The following is a 20,537-nucleotide window of genomic DNA, read 5'->3' as shown; positions in this document are numbered from 1 at the left end:
CACGTTGATAGCACCATGCAGTTGCAAGCACAGTAATAGGCTACTGAGCTCACATTTTGAACAATTCAGTGATCTTCACACCAAGGCTTTTTTTCAGTTGCTAACACGGCCACAAATCGCAGCGCATATGCGTGCTTAGTGTTAAGTAACAGCCTAGTGGAAAGTGTTGTGGATTGAATTTGCTAGTTCAAATAAGTATATTAATTCCGGTACCCAAAGCCTCAAATGAATTCACGAATATCGCAATTGTTAACAATGGCATATAAATTAGGATGTTAGTGCACACAAAGTAGGGAAAGTATTGCTTGAAGAGTTGATTCCTGGGACAAAAATTGAACACTGTAGGCTATGTCGAGCAGAAACTGGTTTAGTGTTTTAAGGTGGTCAAAAATGTAAGCATGCGTCTATTTGCATCCAACAAATAACGAAACTCTAAACTTCTCAGTTTGGTCGGGAAACAAAAAGGGTTGCGAGGACAAATGGCAGGTCTCATCTAGGCAAGGAGAGGAGGGACACATGGGTGATGATCTGGCCTAACAGTTACTGTGCTGTGCTCAAAATATGTACAGTTTTTGTTTAACATGTGCGGTATTCACTTTTTGTAAATAGCCTAGCTTTTCGGAAATGCAACGAGTCATCTGGCGCTATTTGCTTGTGTTTGAAGCCCGGTTGCTCGCTTTGTGAAAAAGCTATCAACCTCAACTTTTGCTTGTCAATAGACAGAGATATGTTGTTTAGATTAGCGTTTATTAAATGCTGTTATCTTTAAAAATATTTGTGGGATAAATGGTTAAAGTCGGTCAAGTTCAACTCTTTACCTAAGAAATATTTTTAACTTTTAGAGTCTGGCTGACCTTAATTTGGATAGACGATAGCTTGTGCTTTCCAGCAATGGTTCAATTGTTAAAATCGAAGCAGAAACAAGCAACTTACAACTAATTTAATAAAGACATATAATGATCGCAGACCGGGGAGACTTGCATACTTGCTTCGATTCGGAAATGCAACGAGTCATCGGGCGCTATTTGCTTGTGTTTGAAGCCCGGTTGCTCGCTTTGTGAAAAAGCTATCAACCTCAACTTTTGCTTGTCAATAGACAGAGATATGTTCTTTAGATTAGCGTTTATTAAATGCTGGTATCTTTACAAGTATTTTTGGGATAAATGGTTAAAGTCGGTCAAGTTCAACTCTTTACCTAAGAAATATTTTTAACTTTTAGAGTCTGGCTGACCTTCATTTGGATAAACGATAGCTTGCGCTTTCCAGCAATGGTTCAATTGTAAAAATCGAAGCAGAAACGACAAAGATATATTATTGATTAAATGCTGGTATCTTTAGAAGTAGGCTATTCTTCGGATAAATAGTTAAACTTGGTCAAGTTTAATTCTTTTCTAAGGAGATATGTGGTGTTTTTCGGGCTTGTGTTACATAGCTATTAGGTAAAAGCGGACACTTGCACGCTTTTTTTTGTCATGGTTGACTAATTTCACCCCACTTTTCCACCATTTTATGGTGGATTCCTCCTGTGTGACGTCATCTCCTTTTTAACCAGGGTCGCTACTTGTATACCAGTTCCAGATCACGCATGAGCGCATATTGATGTCAAACGTAATGCTTGAGTGGTGCTTGTAAGAATAGCCTCTGAGGCTATTTTTACAATATGTTGTAAGAATAGCCACAGCCTAATTTGTTACGAAAAGCAATTAAAAAATTTGTGTGTTTAGGCACTGCCGCACTTGTTTGTAGTTGTTTTAATAAACAGTTGAGTGAATGCATGGTTGCCAATCTGTCTGAAAGATGTGAAGAGCTGGAAAAACACTTATAATTTGAGACTGATAATCAAGCGCTCTAGAAGAATTTTGTATAATAGCCTATCTCTTTGCTTGGGCTCCATTTTAGAACCCCCAAAAAATTTGTGCTACTTTTTACATAAGCTTTGGCTCTTTTTTTAAATTAACCTCTGGCAACCTTACTAGCCAGAGGCGCAAAGCCTGTTTTCCATTAATCAAGGGATTTGATTCAATTCAATGTATTTTTCTTTGTCAGAATCAGGGCTGGATTTCAGTCGGAACGGTCCGGAGCGCCGCTCCGGAAGCTCGATCAAAAAGTTGACTTGTCCGGAACGGCGTTCCGGAAGATCAAATATTTTATACTCTTATTATGCTTTGCCCTGTTCAGTAAAAGTATATCAATAATTCTTGATGAGTCGACCACGTTAAATCGCGCATCCACTCTGATAATATATCTTCGTACCAGTCTTGACGGAAGCGAACCTGTGAATGTATTTGTCTTGTTGAGCTCGCTAGTCTTACAGCGAATGTCATCTTTGATTCCCTGAAGAGCTGCTTAAAATCATATGGCATGTCTACAACATTTTTATCTTCTTGTTTGATTGGTGTTGTACGGGATGGCGCGGCTGTGATGTTAGGTCTCAAAAATGGTGTGGCAAAATTGCTTCGTGATGAATTTCCAGACTTTGTGGTGTGGTATTGTGCAAACCATAGATTGGAACTATCGGTTCGTGATGTTGTAAAATCAGTCAGTAATGTGAATCGATTTCGATCTTTTATGGACAAGTGCTATAGCCTTTACCACACTTCTCCTAACAATAGCAGGGAATTGGGTGAATGTGCAGCGGCTGTTGAAGTGCAGCTGTTGAAAATCGGAAGGGTACTGGACACACGTTGGGTACGGTAGCCTTTGAGTTTCCGCACAGATAATGCCATCTGGAATGATTTTCCAGCACTTGCCGAACATTTCAAAAAGGGTGCTAGTAGCGACACAAGAGCTTCTCGGGAACATGGGAAATATCAAGGACTCTTGTCGAAGATAACATCCACGGATTTCTTGTTGGACTTGGCTTTGATGTACGAATCCTTGCAAGAATTATCCGAAGTAGCCTAAGCCTCGAACTGCAAAACAGAGCATGTACTATTTGGGATGCAGATCACAAAATTAATAATCTTGCAAAATTATTTGAAACACGTAGGAACAAACCCGGACGACGTTATTGCATTGCCAAGGATGCTGAAGAAAACTTAGACTTCAAAGGTGTGAAATTGCATGTAAACAATTGCAGAAATAGCCCGCTAATCAATCCCCGCATATTTTATCATCACTTAGGAAATTTCATCCAAGATCGCTTGTTAAATTCAACAGACTTGTCATTTATTAACAGCGGCAAAATACTTGATTCAACTACTTGGCCAGAGGACACAGTAATGACACACGGAGAAAACGAAATCATTGAAGTGGCAAAGAGATTGCGCTTAGATGAACGCGAAACTGTAAGGGGACTTCGTGAATATATAACTACGAAAAGAAGATCCCAGATTCTTCAAAATTTAATAACGTCACTAAAATCCATTCCAACTTCATCGAGCGAGTGTGAGCACGGATTTTCACGAATGAACCTCATACTGACACTGGACCGTGCTTCTCCACACACTGTGTAACTGTTTCAAGTTTACTCTTTATACGAATGGTCGGTCCTTCACTGAGAAAGTTTTAACCAGCGAACTATGTTGCAGGTCTCGAAATTCACGGCGGACACGGCGGTCATGTCCGCCGTCACAGCATGTGATGTCCGCGGGAAGTACCATCTAGATCGGTCATATTTGTCCGCCGAGAATTAACACAGGAACCAGCGATACTAATCGTCATTGTATAGCACGAACAACTGTTGCGAGAGTATAATTTCCTGCGCATCTAAAAAATGTGAATACTGTATCCCTTAGCTTCCATTCAAGCAGGAAAACTTACGATTTTTACGTTGCTTCAACGATTGACGACATCGAATCAGCGTAACAAAGGTGAATTCTTTGCTAAGAATCGATGGGAGTACTTCTACATTAATCACGCGCAACTTAGTTCAAGTCTTACGTCACAATGTCTGGCTTTGATCGAGTAATATTGATAAGGCAAGGTTGGTTACAAAATTAGATTCTACGAGTAGGCTACTACAGCAAAATTTGTTAAGTTTTGGTATTACCGTGAGAAAGAAAAGGCCAGAGAAAATTCACTTTCGTTAAATGATACGCAAAAATAAACCTAAAGAAAAAAGCCTAGTGAAACTTTGCACATTAGAAAATAGTAGCGTTGGTGTAGAAGTTTTCCGACTCGTGCCCAGAGCATTGTGACGCACTGACGCAAGAAGCCACACAACCTCGTTCGGTGGAAGTTAATCAGTTATGCAGCGTATTAAGCAGCTACGCAGCGCTTTGACTCTTCAAGCGCACGTCGTTGATCTGATGAAAGCATTTCAGATTGACTTCTTTTAAACCGTAGCTATAGTTATCAAATGGCGAAGAACTATCAAGATAAAGTGATTATACTGATTAAGCATGACGTTTGACGCTAAAACTGGCGTGTCCACCATGAAACTTCATTTGTCCGCCGAGATAGCTGCTCAGACCGGACACGTTTGTCCGCCGTCAACAAAAACGAATTTCGAGGCCTGAATTGTTGGATCCTGGTTACGTCAGGAACGTAACCCGCCAATTGAGACCTGAAGTCGCCAGAGGTTTTATGGTTTTGAATACGATAAATGTCTTAAAAAATTGTAGGCTATAACTTGTATTTTTTTGTATTATTGTTTCACTAAAATACAAATATTTGCGTTGAACAATGCTGTATCATCTATAGACCATGATACTTACTTTAGCAACGTTTTACGTACATCAAGTGTGTTGTTTCAAAGTCTTATAATGGCATATTTCTGATCTCTTCTACGGCACCTAGCGCATTTGGAAAGTAAAAAACTAACGTTCCGGAAGCTAATCTTCTGGAAATCCACCACTGGTCAGAATGCAAAAGAAATGATATTGTGAAAAAGAAGTACAGTAACAAACCAACAAAAGGAAAAGGTGGCAGAACCACAATGGTTTAAGACGTGCATGAACGGATCTAATGATATGCATCGATTAATATAGTTAAGCACGGCTTGTATTGCTAAATGTCAGCTGGTGGTGTCGCAGATAAGCTGTCTTTCTGAATTGGTTGCATTCTAAATGTGACCAGTCATTTGCGATAGAGTTTGTTGCTCAGAATTTGGATTTTTCTTCAAATGACCCCATTTCAAAACAACATTTAGCATAGGGTATCCAGCATATAGGTGTAGAATAAGAGGGTTCATGGGTGCGGTGCACCCCTGTCCCCTGCTCTTATCTGTATTTTAATGCTTTTATTAAATTTTATTTTCATTTTTTCATTTCATTTTAATTGTATTATTCAAAGTAGGCTATATCTGTTTCAAATTCACACTAATGTAGTTTGTTTCCTACGCAGCATGCTACAGCATGCCTGAGGTTTAGGGTCCTTTAATAACCCTACAGTGTTGTTATTGGAAGAATAACTAGCCTATAATGTCGTCAAACTTCGTGAAGACGACACCTTACCAATCATGTTTCCGAATTTGGCAATCCTCATACAATTGTACTTGACTTTACCATGCACGTCTTGCAAGGCCAAATGTTCGTTCAGCACATTCAGACGGATCACGACATATTTGGGGTCAACAATGACCCAAACCAGGCTAAACCACGTGCTTGACGTTGTTGTTTTGTTGGTTGTTATATATATAGGCCTATTTGATGTTTATGCGGTGCGTGTGATATTCTGATATAACTGCACCCCCGGTAATTTCTAAAACTCTACGGCCTACGCCTATGGTATCCAGAGTTGTTGTTCCCTAACAACAACAGTACCCAACATTAATTAGCTTTTAGACCAATGTTGCATATTTATATACTCAACAAAACACTTGTCAAGGTGGTGTAAAACATGTTTTAAATGTTGTGTTTTTTACTTTCCCTTTTAGGCTATTTTCATGCGTTTAAATCATAATTCAGGTTTTTTGTCACCGTGAGAAGCAAAATTCATGCCTTGAAATTATTGGAACAACTTTTCCATCACTAGAAATGGAGCCTGATGTGAACACCAGCTCTGCCTTTTTTATCATTCAAAGTGATTGGAATGATGTGTTATGGTATGTTTTAACAAAAACTTACATATTTTCTTAAATTTGATGAATAATTTTGTTAAATGCATCATTTTTACATGACTGACCATTGATGTGTGTGTCATCTGAAGGATGCAACCTAATTTGGGGTCCACATCTTTTAGGTGCAGACAGTTAGGCCCCGGTCAAATAGGCGCGCACACTGTGGGTCAGGATATTTAGGTGCGGAGCACTGTGGTGCCCGTTCATTTAGGTGCTATTCCTAGTAAAGTTTGAAGATTGTATTAGTCCGGGTTTTGATGGAAAACTGTTACTCTTCACTCCAGCCTACCACCCGCTTGAATATAGGCTACGGTATATTTTTTACTAATGTTTAGTGTAGTTATTATTTGACTTATATATATCATATATATAACTAAAAGCCATACGCGCCGACTTCCGGGGGGCGGCGCCCCCCGTAAATTTATGGTTGAGGGGCAAGAAAAATGGTTATTACAAGTGTTGTTTCAAAGATAAAACACTTCGCAAAAGAGATTTAGATCATTTAAACGGACTTAGGGAATACCGAAAGCGAAAAATAGCCTACGTTGCTTTTGCCCGCAAAACAGCAGCTGGCTTTCTCATACGGTATGGAAATTTCAAAGTAGATGGTAGAGTAACTTACGCTGCTGGAATAGTCACGTAACTCTTCACTGCAATGTTAACTAAACCACCTAAATTAGACGCGCTATTTTCAACGAGGTCTTCCCGCTGTGAGATCAATTATGATTCAACAGAACGCATTGTTTTGTTCGCAATGTGTGAGAATTAAATCGAAAACCGATAAAAGAAAAGGTGTTCAATGGTTTTGGTCGCAGATATTGCCTGCCTTAACGACGTCTCTTACCGCTATTATCACCAAGCCAACTGACATCATTGTTTTATGCGGCCGCTAAGGTTTGACATCGACTTCAACGATCATGGAATGTTACGTAATAAAAACGATTATATCCTACACGCAAAAATAAAAAAATTGATCTCTTAAAACAGCTCTTTCCGCTGTTTTTGTCTCGTGAGCTTTGCATATTGCTTAACATTGCATAAGGTTTAGAATTGACAAGTAATCATTAAATTTGAAACTTAAGTTTGAATGACTGCAAATAAACGTATTCAAAATTTTGACTTCAGCCGACGACTACGCCATTACACACTCCGTAATCTACGTCGACAATGATTTCGCCCCAGCAAAAATTTTGAAAACTGCCGAGCTGGAGACAACAGCTTGTCTCCAGCTCCAGCAAAATCACTTGCGAACATCTCAACTTATACTCGAGTATATACGGTATTCGATAAAAGACTATGAAGAGTAAAGACTTTTGATAAAAAACAGAAAACACTTTGTCGTTGTTAGCGCTTTGAAAATAAGCAATTAGCAAAACGAGGTTAATAAAACTGATAGCGGGTTTCTACTCTATTTGAGATCATGATTTTTTGCGTTTTATTTCGATAACTTCACTGTCTTGATCGTTGTTATTCACTCGCACGAAAAGGAAATGAATCGGCTTGTTTTCCAACTGTTCCAATTATGAGCTAACAATATCAAAATTTTTACGACTAGGCGTACAGCATGCGTAAAACTAATCGTTTCAAGCAGCGGTTCTAATAAATTCGGTTTGCGACCTAGGACCTAGGTGTCAATATAAACAAGACACTAAGCTTAATCAAAGACTATTTTAATTGAGTAAAATAGCGTTATGGTTATGACGTCATCACCTTTCTCGCCCCCCAAGGTTTTTTGAAAAGTCGGCGTCTATGTGTAAATCGTTTTTGTTTCATTCTACAAAATTGCTTTTCTCTAGACGGTCGCAAATTTAAGAAATCTCAAAGTTACCTGTGTTGAAAAGATTGTCTAAAAACGCACAATAAGAACACGTGAAACTCAATTAAAACTCATGTGTTGTGTTGTTGGTAGCAATCTAGACAGTTCAAAGAGAGCAAAGGTCAACAACGACAAACAAAATACGTCACTGTAACGTCGCAATCAAATAGACAAAGCGGACGTTACAGTTATTACTATCTGCGTTTTGCATTAATATATTTGTTGATTTCAACAGTCTCAGACTTACTAAGTAAGCTACTAAGTACAAACAAAATGCATACATTGTTTTGCTTAACAAACTAGACAAATAAACAAAACAAAGCTATCGATGAACAAACGCAACTCTTTATTATGATTGGCCTACTGAGCAACACCCATCAAGGTACGAAGGCCATTTATATAATTACAGAATACAAAGTTATGTTCTTCAGTAAAGTAGCTGCATTTATCCTTGCTGCGGAAGAACGTAATCTTGGCCTTGGAGTCAAGAATGCCATGTTGATCGAAATGAGGAGCCAAGATTGCAGCTACCACTTTTGATAACTAAATCTTTAACTACTACAGTAGGTGGTAGAAATGGTTTTGAGAAAAAAACTTGACCTTGCTCCAAAACATAACTGAAGGTATTGAGGTTACTCTCAGTCATGCCCGTTTTGCTATTGTTTCAAGCAAATCACCACTTGAAACTATAGAAAGGGCAAACACAAAACAGAAATAGCAACGTCCATGCAATGACTGCCTTGCACACTCCATGTAAACATGATGTTCCAACTTCCTTCGAACATCCTCACCGTGCAGAAGTATCAATTTTCATGGTGATTCCACGGCTCTCTTTATGTCATGGCACTCTGAACTTCTTAGCCTTGAGCCCAGAAACCGGTTTGAGTGCAATGTTTGCATACTTTAGGAGGAACCCAGGACTTATCTTGATCACCCAGCTTCATGTCAAAGTAATAATAATAATGCTTGTTTTTATATAGCGCTGTATCTATCGCAAAATGTGTTGGTCCTCTGCGTTGCTTCATGCAGCAAAATATATCTGGGTTGTTTGTACCGGAATGGCCCGTTTCGGTGAGTCCGATTCGGTGAGTCTGATTCGGTGAGTCCGATTCGGTGAGTCCGATCCCTATTCGGTGATATTTTCAATTTTTTTTTTTAAATATCGGGTACCGTAGCCTAATTATCATTGCCGTTTTAGGGTTAGGGGTTAGAGGTTAGGGTTAGGGGTTACAGGTTAGGAACTCACCGAATCGGACTAACCGAATTGGACTCACCGAATCGGACTCACCGAATAGTAGCAGACCCTGTTTGTACAGCATCCTACTTGTCAAAGGCATATTTTATTAGCCTATATGCCATTTATTTAGTCTATAGACCAGAAAAAAACTTCTTGCAGCAAAGACTTGGCCTTAGCAAAGGCTTGGAATAAAACTTCATTTGTACAAGTATCCATTTCAGTAGGCCTACCTTTTCAATATAAAGCTGCATTCATAAACACATGACTTTCGGGATATTTTTCTTGTGATGTAGGCCTACTGATTCACAACTGTTTTCATTGAGTATTTATGTCTAGCTTACGTTAAACACAGTTCATTTCAACCTTTGCTTGCGTTTTGAACTTTCGTGCAATATGAACCAATTGAACTAGACAAGTGCAATTATGACATCATAATGGTAAACAGGGCTGAAAATAAGTAATTTGCTAATTGAATGCTTTTGAGAAACGATTTCAAAAATATTTTCATTGTCGAATATCTCGAAAACTAGAGACAATTCGAAAAAACTAAGTGCATTTTCGTAATCAGGGGCCCTGAAATACTCTAAAATGACTCTCATCTTTTATGCCAAATTTTTTTGTTGGTCTACGACGTTATAGATTCACTGACTGCGAAAAGGCTGTAAAATCAACTAAAATGACACTAAAAGCATGCACTATTAGTGACTCTCAGACTTGGAGTAGGGTGAAGATGTTCCACGTGGAAGTTAACAGAGGAAGTGACGTCAACATCACGTGGTCAAATTTTGAGAAATCCTCTCTTGAGATACTTCTAAACCACTTCGAAATTTACTAATTTTTCAGAAAAATTCAGAATTTCTCCTTGGGTGAACCAGGGTCAAAGGTCAAAACCCAACAAAAATTTTTGGTTTACAAATATCAGTGAGCAAAATGGAACATTATTCCAAACTGACAAAAATTTTAAAGAACATCAAGGAAAATGAGCCACCCTAATACGCACGTGGATTGAAAAAAAGCATTGCACGATTGTGCATGTGTACAAAGCGTGAAGAAAATTGCACTCTTAGTTTCTTTGATGGCTCATGCGAGCCAGTGACGTAGAGTTGCATGCGCCGTGCGCGCACAACGCGTGCACAATGTTTTTGAAAGTGCGGAACTGCGGATGGTGTCAGTGCAAAGAAAAATGTGAGTAAACCACACTTTTTTTCAGTTCACTGTCTCCAGCTGACAGCTTGCACAAGACTTATGTATATCTTTAAAACCGAATCTTATTACCCGGTTTTATTGCCGTTTTGGATTCGGATAGTTTAGGATCCGAATCCTTCTGGATTGGTATTCTGAATTGCCCATCCCTATTCGTACCCTCATTTCGTACTATTTTTTCTCTCGATCTTTTCAGGGTATGAAATGAGGGTACGGATTGTTTAGGGTATGAATTAGGTTGCACCCCATCTGAATTGCTGCAGCCACTTTGGTACCAGACCTTTTTGTTTCTGGGTTTGATTTTTATGCAGGAAAACTGCACATCACTAAATGGAATAGAAAATTTTTTCAGATGAACTGGATAATAATTGAAATTATGACGATCAGTTATCCATACAGAAATAGTAACTCAGGCCTCGAAATTCGTTTTTGTTGACGGCGGACAAACGTGTCCGGTCTGAGCAGCTATCTTGGCGGACAAATTAAGTCTCACGGCGGACACACCAGTTTTAGCGTCGATCGTCATGCTTAATCACTTGATAATTCTTCACCATTTAAGAGCTATAGCTACGGTTTACTGTAGAAGGCTTTTAAAAAAATTTCAGCGAAGGCTTTCATCAGACCAACGAGGTGCGCTTGAAGAGTCAAATCGCTGTGTAGCTACTTAATACGCTGCATAACTGATTAACTTCCACCGAACGAGGTCGTGTGGATTTTTGCGTCACAATGCTCTGGGCACGAGTCGGAAAACTTCTACAATGACGCAACTATTTTCTGCTGTGCAAGGTTTCACTAGGCATTTTTCTTTAGGTTTATTTTTGCATGTCATGTGAGCGAAAGTGAATTTTCTCTGGCCTTTTCTTTCTTACTGTAATACAAAACTTAACAAATTTTGCTTCAACTTGCTGTAATAGCCTACTCGTATTTAATCTATTTTTGTAACCAACGCCTTATCAATATTACTCAGAGATCAAAGCCAGACATTGTGACGTAAGGCTTGAACTAAGTTGTGCGTGCTCCATCGATTCTTAGCGAAGAGTTCACCTTTGTTACGCTGAGTCAATGTCATCAATTGTTGAAGCAACGTCAAAATTGAAAGTTTTTCTGCTTGAATGAAAGCTAAGGGATGTCACATTTTCTAGATGCGCGCTAGAATGCGCGGGAAATTATATTCTTGTAACAATTGTTGTTCGTGCTATGCAATGACGATTTGTATTGCTAGTTTCTGTGTTATTTCTCGGCGGACAAATATGACCGATCTAGACGGTACTTCCCGCGGACATCTCATGCTGTGACAGCGGACATGTCCGCCGTGAATTTCGAGGCCTGGTATCTTCCTCTTCTTGCAAATGTGTTGCTTGTGAACAGATTGCGGGCCATACTTTCAATGATTGTACCATTATCCATCCACCAAATAGAACAAAAACCCTGCCTGGCTTGGATAAAGAAATCAGAGACCGCCTTCTCTGAAGAAGCCTTGTAATGATGTTTAGGAAACCGCTTGGAGTGGTAAAAGGATAGATATAGTGGCCAAGAGGCCTTTAACTCAAAAGAAGAAGTGAAAAATTTTATACATACACTAGAATTTTGAAGGTCTGTTTTGTTTTTTGCAGGAAAGCTGGAAACAAAGTTTGGATTTCTTTGAAGCATTATGGATGTCAGCGTTCCACAGTTCATGGGGAAATTCTAAACAAAGGGCTTAATGAAAATGGTGTCCCTGTGTTTGCTGCAACTGACCAATTTGAAGTGAAAAACATTACTAAACGTACAATCACCATCTCTTGTTTAAATTCTGGAGTGCTGGCATTGTTTGTTGCTCCAGATCGTACTTTCACTAATGTGCATAAGAAAAGTGTAAGTATATTGCATGCTATTATTCAGTTCCCTACACATTCTGTTTGATATTTATTGTGTTTGCAACTCCAGAAACGTGTAATTGGGTTACCTTCAAACACACTTCGTTTGTCATCCAATTTGCATCATAAACCCTCCCTAAACATTTAGCCTGTGTTTGACGACGAAATTTTGTAACTTAGATCACATCGTTAGACATATCGGAGGGGGGAGGTTTAGGAGTCTCAGCATCCATAGATGAAACTCTTCATATTTGGGACACTTCATCTGGAACTGTCAGGGTGAGAAAATGTGATGTTTACTTTTTGTGTTTTTGAAGGTAAAGCGCATCATGCAATTGTTTCAGTAGGAAGTGCAAGTTGGACGACGTATGGCTTTCATCATTTTCATGTTTGAAAAACATTTGGATTTTTTAATCGAAAACTTTAATGCTTATCGTTTGCCACAAACTGATTTAACTTGTTTACCTTCACGCCATGCTGGTAGTAATAATGCTCACAAACAGTGCATTGCATCTAGTTCTCATTATAAACATTTTTCAACCCAATGGTTGAAACAGAAACAGTGGTGACTACACGTTGCAGGCTTGTAAAGATAATATTAACGATTTTGTTGCAGCGTGTACTAGACGGCCATCTTGGTGACGTCAACTGTTGTAAATTCTTTCCATCCGGGTTGGTTGTTCTCAGCGGAGGGATGGACACACAATTAAAGATATGGTCTGCTGAAGATGGCCAATGTGCTAGGTGTGTAACAGAGACTCTGGTGTAGGTGGTGTTCAGTCTTAAATGTACATATTTAATGCATCGCGTATTAGTTCATTTGATTTAATGAAAATGTGTTTTAAGCATTTTTTACTATATATATACTAAAAGTGATTATACACAGTGCGTTGATTGTTGTCATAAAATCGACCAAACAAAATCAGCCCGATTGAATTTTCATGAAGCGGTTTTTGATTTCTTTGTGAAGGTTTTTCATGAAGTGTAGACAAACGTCACGCAATTTTGCAAGGACAATAAAATTCTTTGTCATATCCAGGCTTACGCTCAATAGTTGGATATTTAGACCAAGTGGTTGAGAAGGCAAGGAAGCCAATCTTCATGTCCACCTTCAGGCATGCCTTCAAGTGTCCTGCCAAAGACACAGCCACGTGCTCTTAAGCGGTGTCGAACAGGCGACCTTTCAAACGTCGGGCCAGGGCTCTCACCACTCGGCTATGCAGCCTATACAAACCAACAACATTATTGTTCAACATTGCCAATCTAAAAGTATGAGTCCCAAATCAAGATTAACTTCCCCTGAGACTTCATCTAGGCTATCTGGAACACACAACCATTTTTGTATCATCAGAAATCACTTTAGATATGTTCAAATAGTCTTTGTCTATTTTTCATTGCACAACAAAGTGCTTTGTACAAATTATCTTCCATTGAGCATCTTTTCTAGGACATTAAATGGCTCTCACAGAGGAGGAGTCTTGCATGTCTCTGTTGTGGAGAGAGGCAGAAACATCATCTCGTGTTCCCGTGACGGAACAGCTCTCCTTTGGGAGTGCGGCAGTGGAACTTGCGTCTCCACAGTCTCCAGCGGAAGATCGGAGGTGAACGCTTGCGATATCATCGATCTTCCTCCTGAATTATTGCAAGATAATCTTGAGATGGAGGACACGATAAAAAGTGAGCTTTAGAACTTACCACAACAAATTCTACTGCCGTATTTACACCGAATTTAATTGAGAAACAGTTTTAATTGTGCGAGGTAATCAACTATTTTGTAGAGTTGGTAAAAAATATTATTACAATGCCGGTCTTTCCGATATTTTTCAGTAGGCTAACAACTTTCCAATCGTTCAAAATGGTGGAGTTTTTAGTTATAAATTTTTATAACAAAATTGTTTTTATTTCCAAATCTTTTTCTTAATTGATTTTTCACACATGCGATGGTAAAGAGAACAGCATATTAATGATTAAACGACTTAAGCCTTGAAAGAAAACTTGTTCATCGGTTAAAAGAAGATATCGCTTATTGCATTGCCAAGCAAACGTCTTGCAGTGTTGAGCCATGCATCAGCATTCAGCATGCATAGAAAACTGTCTGGCAGACAATCGTCATTTATACACAGAAGATAATCATAAGGCATTGTATGCGAATGGATCACATTACCAAACTACTGCGGTTTTACAAATACAACTTTTGTTAAAATGTTGTCACTTTTGGCTTATCACATCAGCAAAGATTCACCTTTGTTTTCACATTCTGCTTTACTTTTCAGATGAGCTTGAAATTGGAACAGAAGGCAAGCTGCTGGCGATAGCGTGTGAGAATGGCAATCTGGAAGGCTTCGACATAGCTGCGAAACGTTTGATGTTTTCTCTGACCCACACATCTCCTCTGAACTGCTGCTGCTTTATTACCAGTACCGTCCTAGCTGCTGGTGCTCAGGACGGGACAGTGTTGTTGCTGGATATCCGAAAACCAAGGTAAAATGTGGGAAAGTAAGATAAGCTGAGATGTTAGAACTCCACAGGTGTTTTATTCTTCCCCATGAGTTGAGCACTTTGGCCGTATCTACGTGTTTGCAAAACGTTTTGCCTCTGTTGTATAATTTCCCATACAAATAGTTTTTGACGTACTTTTCAATCACATGACAAGCATGCGATTTGAAAAGAGCAACCGGCGCTTTTCATTTGCGGCGAGTTCGAGAAGTTGAGTTTTGAGAAGTGTTCAGATTGATACCACGTAAGCACATTTATGTTAAGAAAACCAGTTATTCCTCACATTGCTACTAAGTAACCTACTACAATCTTGGGTTTAGTTTTTCATAATGTTTTGTCACTTATTGTCAAGACTTAGACCCATCGTCATTTTATTTCATTCAGGTGCTTCCTCTTGAAAGTCAGGTTTTGCGAGTCTCCAATTTTATCAATGAGCAGTTCAACCTTTCTACGTAATAGCCTGTGGCTAAGCTCTGGCAACGGTACGTGTGCTCTTTACAACCTCACAGTGGACGATAAATCAGCTACGAATGGCCACGGGGACTCACACGAGCCAAATGTTCATGAAACCCTAACTTTGGTTTGCAGTCTGACCGGCCCTGACTGTGATCCTGTCTACAAGGTTGTGGAATCGAAGGAGGGCTTTGTCTTCACCGCTTGCAGAGACGCTTCCATTAGAAAATATAATTTGAAAAGTTTGCTACCTACTTGACTCACGCCGCTTCACTCTGTTGCTTTAGCAGAACAATTTTTTAAGAAGTACGAGAGAACAACCCCCCAACAAATCAGTTTTTTTTTACATCGATTAAAAAACGAATGATGCAGGACCGTCATCTCGCCCGTCACACTCGCAAAAAAGCGATTTTTTTTTCTGTGAAAAGAATTTTGGCACATTTTAATAAAAATGCAAATTTTTACGACTGCTGAATTATACGCGCAATGTGGTTTTGTCTTAAAAATGTCAATTGTCACTGCCCTATGAAATGAGTTTAGTTACTGAAATAAAGCTGTTTTGTTTTGATAACGCTTAGCTGCTTTATCTCGTCTGCATATTTTCAATTTGCCATCATCTTCAAGGTAGGTTACTCTCATAATGACACAGAAACTTCACTGCTTGTCATTAAACTTAAGGTCCAAACAAGTTATTGCGTGTAATTCGCAAGCACTTTGTAGACTCTTTAGCCAGGGGTCGGCAAACGTTTCCCAACCGCGATCCTAAGCTAAATCTCAGCAGAGCGTCCACTTTTCCACTAACGATTTCGTCACTGTTTGTGATCTAATAAAAACTGGCGAACGTTTGATCACATTTCAATTCGGTCAATAGCTCTTTGGGCTGAGCATCGGACTTTTTGCACAAAGAAACTGCAAGATCAAGTGGCGCTGGTTCGACTCTCGGGTTTGCGTTTCAGCAACACATATAAGAAACTTTCGCCCTTTAGCGGTACATAAGCCGATGGAATAATTCACAAACGTCAAAAGGAAACTTTATTTTTTCAATTTTAGTGACCGGGATCAAGCTCTCATCAAAAAATCTTTTTGAGTAGGCTACGCGATAAACATTCCCACATTGAATTAGGCTAAAACATAATCGTAAAGCCAACCCAGTCTAAATTTACAGCAACATCGGCCTAATGAGATTTTTCACGTCGCTTTTGTTTTGAAAGTTTCTGAACTGTAGGCAGGAATGACTTTAGGTGCTGGTAGTTATTGTTTGAACTTGAAACCTTTGCGTGTAATCACTTCTAATGAATGAGGTTCTGTAATGTTGGTTGTTGTGTTTTTTTAAGCAAACAGCCGCTACATGAACGTTTTGCAGTAGCCGACGGCGCGGTAGTTTGATTAACCAAGCAATGTTGAAGCTCTTTCGGGTGTCATTGGCTTGTTGTTGACAGTACCAGTAGCGCACCCAAAAAAAATTAGAGGGGGGGGGGTTAATTCAGAAATGTCGGCCGAGTGATTTGTGACAATAGGCCTATGCTCAATCCTTTGATTAATATTTAAAGGCACTCAACCCACCGGTTACCGATACCTGTGCCAGGGTTCCAGCGGAGTGTTCAAGCTCCTTTGGAAAATATTTGATTTCAACAATGAAAATACACGTTTCTTAACCCTTTGAAGGTTGGGGAGGGGGGCTGTCAATTCAACTTTTTTGTATCAACAGTTGTATCTCTAAAACCACTGAGGCTGCGACTACGAGATTTCTTGACTTTTCCTAACTTTTATTCACCTCTATTGAGCTGAAATTTTGAGCGAATAAAGGTTATAAATTGAGAGATATAAGACATTTCTCAGCACATCCTATGAAATATTTCATATTCTATTGTTCAAAATTTTTCCACCAGCTGGATGAAAGTAATTAATTTGGCCCATGTCTCGTTAATTCTAACTGTTTATGCAAAATTATGTAAAAAAATTTTAATTACAACATTGCAATGCATGTTCTTCATTACTCTACCAAAAAACAACGTGTTAACTCACGCTACAATTACAGTCATAAGTCACCTCAACATTTCAACGTATATGAGCAGTTCTAAAATTCATATGGTTTTAATTTTCGGATATGCTCAGCGTGAATAATTTTACAAAGTGAAGCCCAAATTTTGAAACCATGCCTTAAAAAGAACAAAGATATCCCTCCTAAAGCATAAGAAGAATCGACACCCCCCTCCAAACTGAGCAAGACTCCAGGAGCCCAACCTTCTAAGGGTTAAAGGCTCCGAATAAGGGCCAATATACGGTACATTAATTTCCTAAACTGCGCGTTTTCACTTTCCTGAATTTCTAATGGAATAGGCTAAACCAAAACTTTTTATCTCCCATCATTACCTACATTTATAAGTTTACAATGCCTTGTGTAAACATTGAATTAGGTGTAAAAATGCAAAATCAAAAAAAGTTCTTAAACAGAGGAAAAGAAACAGGTTGTAACATAACTCCAGAACGAAAAGAAAATTCACCAGCCAACAAGCTACAATTTGATGTCAAGCCGTCTTTGATGTTTCTAAAGTTCATTTAAAATTTCTGTTGGTGAAATTGAAATTTTCCAACGAATGTTCAACATTGCTTCAATTGCCGATGTCGGTGAAGGCACGTCATTAGCATTACTGTGAAACCGTTCGTTCCAAAGCGTTAATTCATTTTGAAACAAAAAATCAGAATCCAGCTTCAAATCTTCGCAGTAAAATTCACACAAATTTGAGAAAAATTGCCTATCTAGGTTAGTCAGCTGACATCCAGTGGGAAGTAACAGAAAAACGCCTCAAGTATGTTGCCATGCTTTAAAAGACGGGTACTAAGTTGGGAGATGAAATCGTCGATGAATGGAATGAATATAGATATTCGGTAATAATCTTCAGGCGTTTCTGCAACAACATTGTTTCGATGAATTTGACGTTCAGCAATTCTTGTCAGTGCAACGCTGTCTTGAAACAAATCAGAAATAATTTTTGCACCTTTCGTGTAAATTGCGTTGAACTTTTCGACAGCATCCAGCCTCACGTCATTTAAAACTTAAGAGCTTTCACGTGTGTAATTGCACTTGCCATATTCAATTGTTTACTTTGTACTTGCTTACTAAGTGGCAAACTGAACGAAAATATTTCGTTCGATATCAGGAGAGAAAATACGAAGTCCGGTTTATATTCTGCAGAACATACAAAAACTTTATTTTCGGTGGCGGGTTTGAGCCCCCTTAGCCCCATGCTGGGGGCGCTGCAAGACAGTAGCATATTATTTCATTAATCTGGTTTTAAGAGAGCTGTGTAATTACTATAATTCTAAAGAGGCTGCGGGCAGTAGGTTGCCGACCCCAGCTCTAAGCTATAGCAAGAAACCCTCGCTTCTACGTTTTTACCCTCTGCTATGTTTGTCATATATATATTTTTTTTCGTTGTGATGTTCAGAAATAAAAACAAACTAAACTTATCTTGACCATACAATTCATGGCGCATTGGTATAACGGTTATACCAATGCGCCATGAATTGTAGGCTATTATTGTTTGCAATTGATTGAGTTTCGCTTTTAGCAGCATGATCGTTGCTTACTTCACAGTGTAGATTCTAACGATCTGTTTAAGCCTGATGCTGCGAATTAGTTGTGGTAATACCGAATTACACGAGCTTTCGGAACACAGTTCCCTAGTCATGTGCTATGACGAATGGTGTTGAATTCAGTGAGTGCTTCTTTCATGTGGCTCTTTGGTTTAGCTTGAGGCTGCCGGCTGTTGAGTTTCTGTGCTGTTAGGCGCTATTGCTATGAAATTTTGTTGAATCAGTTATTAGTAGATTAGGTGACGTAGTTCTTCCCTTTCGGCACGGTTGTTGATTTTTGGATTTTGCCTGCTGATGAATATGGCCTCTTTGAAACGTAATTGTACCGCGTCATTTTTTCTGGCAATACTTTTAACAGAGACTTTTAAATTCAAAGTCGGCGTGGCACTGTTGTTGATGATCAAAGATCGAACTTTTATCTGAGCTAAGGTGTTCTTTGATGCGGGAGTGGAGTGGGCGGATCGTGCTGCCTAGCCTATATAGCTTTCCCTGCATTTTTTGCAGGTGATCTTGTAGACACAGTTCTTGGTGGTACACATGTCGTCGTTCCGTAGTTGGCAGTTTTGCAGCCGGCAAGGTTCGGATTTTTGTAGTTTTTTAAGTGCGTTTCGGAGGGTTCGTGAGCGTCGAAAGAGGCGGACTGGCAAGTCCAGGACTTTGAAGACTTTCTTTATTTTACGATCCGCGTCGTCGCTCATATAAGGAAATTCGAAATGTATTGGGTTGTATGGTGTCTGAGGTGGTGGTTGCTTAAGAAAGTCCTTTGGGTATCCGTTTTCCGTGATTGTCTTTTCGAATTCAGTCAGGTGCCTCCAGAAAAATTATTGTTTGGTTATACTGTAACCAAACAACCAGTTGGCCTCGGGCCCATTGCTATCTTAATCAAGACCTGACTATACCGTTCTAGCGTTACCTCGTTGCATAAGGCATGCATGGTGGTCGACGAGTGGTATATTTCTGGAATATGAGATGAACATTTCCGAGAAAGATAAATATCAGATATGCAAACGTTAACCGTTTCGAGACTACTGACGCGGAAAATAGCATTTACACTTTTACAGGCAATTTTCAATGTAAGCAGAAAATTAAGGCATTTTGGTTAAGCTGCGACCGTTTTATATTCTCAAGAAGATTAGCGATAACAGATTTATATAAGCGGCAAGCATTGTTGTAGAGTAGACTACAAAGCTTTGCTCAAAAGTTTAAGACATCAGCTTGTGAGAGCTCGAGATAGCCCTAATGTCAAAACTTTTGAAATATCAATGGCCCATGAAATTGTACTTGCCCTGTCCCACTGAGCAGTGTCATGGGCAACCCTTGTAACTCAACCTCAATTATACATTTTTTGGATTACCGCACATGGGCATTACTTTAAACGTAACTCAGTCGTTAAATTACAAAATGTTTGGTTTCCAAAACCTTAGCTCAGTTTAAGTAAAAATCGACAAAAGCCTTATCTTTTGAAGTGGCCTAAACATTGGTGAACAAAGCTTTCTTCGCATTTGAAACAGCTAAATTCGATACGTTGAACTGCAATTAACCTCCCTTTCATGGGCCATGTTTTGACATCTAAGTTATAATCAAACTTAAAATTCCTTTTAAGCGCTGCGCAAGACCGACAACTGATGAAAAATGGTTGAAAAGTTAGCTCCGTAAACTGTCTTGCGATTGATTTGGTTTCCATGCCAGGAGTCTTCACTCTATTTTAGTTGAGTGTTGGCCCGGGAAGGATTACGCTTTTGTCTTTATTTTGGTCTGTTATGAGTTTTCTTTGTATTATGCATATTGTATGAATTTGCAAATAGGCCAAATTAGAAAGGTGATTATGACCAGGTTTTATTAGGTGCGTTTATTGGATAATAGGTAAAATTTCAAATG

The 20,537-nt window shown here is 39.1% G+C and overlaps 1 protein-coding gene across 4 annotated transcripts; it reads left to right on the top strand.

Moving 5' to 3' along the window:
* Nucleotides 1-2,210: 2,210 nt before the first annotated feature.
* On the top strand, nt 2,211-15,646 carry LOC145787775 (proteasomal ATPase-associated factor 1-like). 4 transcript variants are annotated; one of them, XM_082599603.1, is made up of 9 exons: nt 2,211-3,051; nt 3,531-3,812; nt 5,850-5,986; nt 11,871-12,111; nt 12,294-12,392; nt 12,730-12,857; nt 13,561-13,790; nt 14,387-14,594; nt 14,994-15,646. In XM_082599603.1, exons 3-9 carry the CDS (start codon nt 5,919-5,921, stop codon nt 15,319-15,321), a joined length of 1,302 nt encoding a protein of 433 aa, XP_082455729.1. In that variant the 5' UTR covers nt 2,211-3,051; nt 3,531-3,812; nt 5,850-5,918; the 3' UTR covers nt 15,322-15,646. The 4 variants fall into 4 exon arrangements, with proteins under 4 accessions (XP_082455729.1, XP_082455725.1, XP_082455726.1 ...); XM_082599600.1 differs by lacking the exon at nt 2,211-3,051 and having other exon boundaries at nt 3,474-3,812; XM_082599599.1 differs by lacking the exons at nt 2,211-3,051; nt 3,531-3,812; nt 5,850-5,986 and adding an exon at nt 3,066-3,451.
* Nucleotides 15,647-20,537: the final 4,891 nt, after the last annotated feature.

The sequence above is a fragment of the Aplidium turbinatum genome, chromosome 18 (genome assembly GCF_918807975.1).
Source record: "Aplidium turbinatum chromosome 18, kaAplTurb1.1, whole genome shotgun sequence".
Classification (NCBI taxonomy): Eukaryota; Metazoa; Chordata; class Ascidiacea; order Aplousobranchia; family Polyclinidae; genus Aplidium; species Aplidium turbinatum.
This window is presented reverse-complemented; position numbering and strand designations above follow the sequence as displayed.

Coding starts and splice junctions, on each gene's coding strand:
- LOC145787775 (XM_082599599.1), top strand. CDS start 3,222: ATGACACACGGAGAAAACGAAATCATTGAAGTGGCAAAGAGATTGCGC. Junction 12,112..12,293: donor CTAATGTGCATAAGAAAAGT/GTAAGTATATTG, acceptor TTTGTAACTTAG/ATCACATCGTTAGACATATC. Junction 13,791..14,386: donor GATGGAGGACACGATAAAAA/GTGAGCTTTAGA, acceptor TTTACTTTTCAG/ATGAGCTTGAAATTGGAACA.